The 4,428-nt window shown below is 44.6% G+C and overlaps 1 protein-coding gene across 1 annotated transcript in view; it reads left to right on the forward strand.

The window, feature by feature from the left end:
• zcchc14 (zinc finger, CCHC domain containing 14) overlaps positions 1–4,428 on the forward strand; it is a 49,367-nt gene that overhangs the window by 29,229 nt on the left and 15,710 nt on the right. The window contains exon 9 of the mRNA XM_020604335.1: positions 1,286–1,374. Within this exon, the coding sequence (XP_020459991.1) occupies positions 1,286–1,374 (89 nt within the window). The remainder of the gene's footprint in view (positions 1–1,285; positions 1,375–4,428) is intronic.

Genomic DNA, 4,428 nt, shown 5'->3' on the forward strand with positions numbered 1-4,428 from the left:
TCAGCCAGACCTCCCACTGCTGCCGCAGCTCTCTTCTTGGCCAGAGCTCCCACTGCCGCTGCGTCCTTCGTTTCAGCCAGTCCCTGAGCTCCAGCAGCTGCCACTTCCTGAGCCAGCCACCACCGCTGCAGCCAGCACCACTCCTCCAGTTCCCTGCCTGGCGCCAAGACCATCCTCCCGAGCGGCCCCTCAGCCCTCCCACCTGGCGCCGAGGCCATCCTCACGAGTGGCCTCTCAGCTCCCCTGCCAGGCATTGAGTCTGTCCTCACGAGTGCCCTCTCAGCTCCCCTGCCTGGCGTCGAGGCCGTCCTCCCGAGCGGCCTCTCAGCTCCCCTGCCTGGCACCTTGGCTAGCACAGAGGCCCACCTCCCGAACAGCCTCTCCACTCTCCAGCCTGATGTCAAAGCCGTCCTCCCAAACAGTCTTTCTTCGCCCCTGCCTGGCACTCATGGGTCACTGTAGGGTGTCCGTGTCTTTCTTTTGGACTGCGTGCACAGTTTTTTTTGGGACTTTGGGTTTTGGTTTATTGTTGCAGGGGTTGTTTTTGTTTTTGTCGGCGCCTGCCCTCCGGGTCCCCCACCTCCTGCCCTGTTCCTTTGTTCAGGGGGGCTTTGGTTTTGGCTGTCTGAGATCCATCCTTGGGGGGTGGGGTCCTGTCAGGGTTGCGCTCTGCTCCATGCCTCTCTCTCTGTTTCTCCCTCCCTCCTTCCCTCCCTCCCTGCACACACCGGTATTCCTGGAATGCTTCACAGCTGTGGCAGATCTGCCTAATCAACACCTGGCCTATATATCCTCCAGGCTTCCACTCATTCACCTCCGGTTCGTTGTTGTACCTAGACCACAAAGTTTTGCCTCCTACAAGCTTGCAACAGCAACTTCCCTCGCTGACACCATTACGTCTGGGCCAGCCGATCTGCACTCACCTCAGTTCATCATCTGATTCAGCCGTCACACACCAGCAGCTCTCCTCGTCAGCACCATCCCATCTGGGCCAGCCTTCCTACTGCCACCATCTCACTCACCGCTCGACTCAGCTGCTCATCTTCCTTGCACCACTCCACGGGATCAGCCTGTCTCCACATGCTCCTCCTGTAAACCGGATTGTCCTTTCTGACTAAACCATCACCACCATCACTTCTCCCCTGTTTTAGTTTGTTAATAAAACCTTCTCATTTATCTAAACTGTCACACTGCAGTCTGGGTCCTTCTTACCTCTCTCTCACCCCTTGGCTTGAGAGAGATCCTAACAACATGCTCTGAATCTGTTTTCCTGTTTAACCCACAGTTTTTAGCACTGACAGAGGAGGACTTAAACAAGTATGACTTGACCCAAGGAGCAAAGAAGAAACTCAAGACCCAACTAGAGCTACAAAAGTAAGCAGAGTAAGCTTTAAGAAATCATGAATCCATTCTGCAAGTGCTTTTAAATTGGGAGGTGTCACTCTATTCCGGTCAGTTGTGGGCAGTGACATATACATGTAGTGGTCCTGTGCAGCTATGAAGCCAAAAACATTTTGTTTTGACAGGGATGTTGTTGAATAGCACATGAATGATACATACAGTATGCAGAGGATGATGAGCTATAATATGGTATAATATATTTTGTCACTGCTGTGTCAAACAAAGAAATGCTTTGACATTTTGAGAAGTATTCACTTTTATGCAGAGAAGGAGATGAGAAGATTCACACTAATGTGTGTACACTGAATATGAAGCTGGAGTCAGGAGGGGGTTGGCTTAGCTTAGCAGTGGAAAAGAGTTAAAGAGTGGAAGCTAGGTACACAATGCAGCCTGGCTCTGTCCAAAGTTCAAACATATGCCAAAGTGCATCTCTAAACCTCACTAATTAACATGTTGTGTGTAGTTTGTTTAGGTGTAAAGCGGGTAAAATAAGTATTGAACACATCACAATTTTTCACAGTAAATATATTTCTAAAGGTGCTGTTGACATAAAATTTTCACCAGATGTCAGTAACTACCCAAGTAATCCACACATACAAAACCATACAAAACAAATAAGTTCAGAAATTAAGTTATGTGTAATAAAATAGAATTACACCGGGGAAAAGTACTGAACATGCTTACTGAAATTAATTTAATACTTTGTACAAAAGCCTTTGTTGGTAATGACATCTTCAAGATGCCTCCTGTATGGAGAAACTAGTCACATGCATTGCTCAGGTGTGATTTTGGCCTATTCTTCCACACAAACAGTCTTCAAATCTTGAAGGTTCAGTGGGCCTCTTCTATGAACTCTCATCTTTAGTTCTCTCCATAAATTTTCTATTGGATTCAAGACAGGTGAAGTCTAGCAGCTTTATTTTCTTTCTATGAAACCAATTGAGAGTTTCCCTGGCTGTGTGTTTAGGATCATTGTCTTGCTGAAATGTCGACCCTCGTTTCATCTTCATCTTGGTAGACAGCAGTAGATTTTTATCAAGAATGTCTCGGTACATTTTTCCATTCATCCTTCCTTCAATTATATGAAGTTTGCCAGTGCCGTATGCTGAAAAGCCCCATACCATGACATTCCCACCTCCAAACTTTATAGTCTGGTCAGATGAGACCAAAATTGAATTCTTTGGATGCCATAATACACACCATGTTTGGAGGTCAAATGGCAAGTGGAAAGCACATCACCCCAAAAAAGCCATACCAACCATGTTCTCCCAGTATTTCACAGGTTTGTCTAAATAGTGTGTAGCAAACTTTAAACAAGCTTCAACATGCTTTTTTTGCAGCAATGGAGTCTTGCGTGGTGAGCATGCATTACAGGCCAGGGCAGTAGAGTGCACTTATTGTTTTCTTTGAAACAATTCTTGGACAACTCTTCTGATAATTCTTTTCACTCCTCTGTCAGAAATCTTGCAAGGAGCACCTGGTCGTGGCCAGTTTATGGTGAAATGATGTTCTTTCCACTTCCGGATTATGGCCCCAACAGTGCTCACTGGAACATTCGGAAGTTTAGAAATCCTTCTGTAACCAATGCCATCAGTATGTTTTGCAACAATAAGGTTGTGAAGGTCTTGAGAGAGCTCTTTGCTTTTACCCATCATGAGATGCTTCTTGTGTGACACCTTTTTATAGGCCATCAGTTGGGACTGAACCAGCTGATACAAATTTCCACTGACAATTACTGATAGACTTCAGCTTTTGTCTTGGCTTTCCATGCCTTTTTGCACCTCCCTTTCTTCATGTGTTCAATACTTTTTCCCTGTGTCATTCCATTTTATTACACATAACTTATTTTTGTTTTGTTTTCTTTGTATGTATGCACTACTTGGGCTGTTACTGACATCTGGTCAAGATTTCAAGTCAACAGCACCTTTAGAAATATATTTACTGAGAAAAATGATGACGTATTCAATACTTATTTTACCCGCTGTAGGCATTTAAACTTTGAGAGAGCAAGGCTAGCTGTGTCCCTGTTTCCTGTGTGTATGCTAAGCTAATATCCTTCAGGATCTAGCAACATACATAACAGTTATGAGTGTAGTATCAATCTCTTCTCCTCACTCTCGGCAAGAAAGTAAGTAGGCTCGTCCAACTATTCCCTTAACTACCCCCAAGATTCACAAGTGTAGTACAAGATTCCTTTGCTGATTGTTCTCAATTTTAATTTTTCATGTTCTACGTTTATGCAAAATCCACTGAGAGCAAAACATTTTTGACCAGGAAGCATGTTAGACTTTGAGTATCATTTTCTTTATTCCTTTTGAGGTATGTTTGCCAGGATGGGATTACCCAAGATACTTTCACATTCTCAAGTGCTCTGAATATGCCAGAACATCTGGAAAATATCAGGAGAACAGATTTTGAACAGAATCACTCAAATTGTTCTGCACTCACAAACCATATATGTACACTCAAAACTACAGATTGAATGAGTTTTCTGTTTGCATAAAAGTTCTTATATTTTGATGGTGCTCAGTTCAGTATGGATCAAATCAAATCAAATTAAATCAAATTTTATTTGTATAGCGCCAAATCACAACAAAAGCCATCTCAGGACACTTTACAAAGTTAAGGTCTAGACCTTACTGTTATCAATATTATTACATAGGGAAAACCCAACAAATCCCCCTTGAGCAAGCACTTGGTGACAGTGGGGAGGAAAAACTCCCTTTAACGGAAGAAACCTCCGACAGACCCCGGCTCTTGGTGGGCGGCCTTCTGCCTCGACCGGTTGGGGTGAGTGGATAGAGGAGAGACAAAAGAAGAAAAGCAACAAGACACAACAATCAAACACTGGTCAGGTTGATGTGGCCGGTGACTGCTCGTCAGAGATGTAGAGCTCCAGGGCCAGGGCAACCTGCAGAAAGGTACAGGGAGAGAGAGAGGACACACTACGAGAGAGAGGAGACACACAGTTAGTGATGTGTAATGGTGGCATATAGAAGCATAGGGAGAGAGAGGAGAGGAGAGCAG

Source organism: Monopterus albus, unplaced genomic scaffold, assembly GCF_001952655.1.
Source record: "Monopterus albus unplaced genomic scaffold, M_albus_1.0 scaffold65.1, whole genome shotgun sequence".
NCBI classification, from domain to species: Eukaryota; Metazoa; Chordata; class Actinopteri; order Synbranchiformes; family Synbranchidae; genus Monopterus; species Monopterus albus.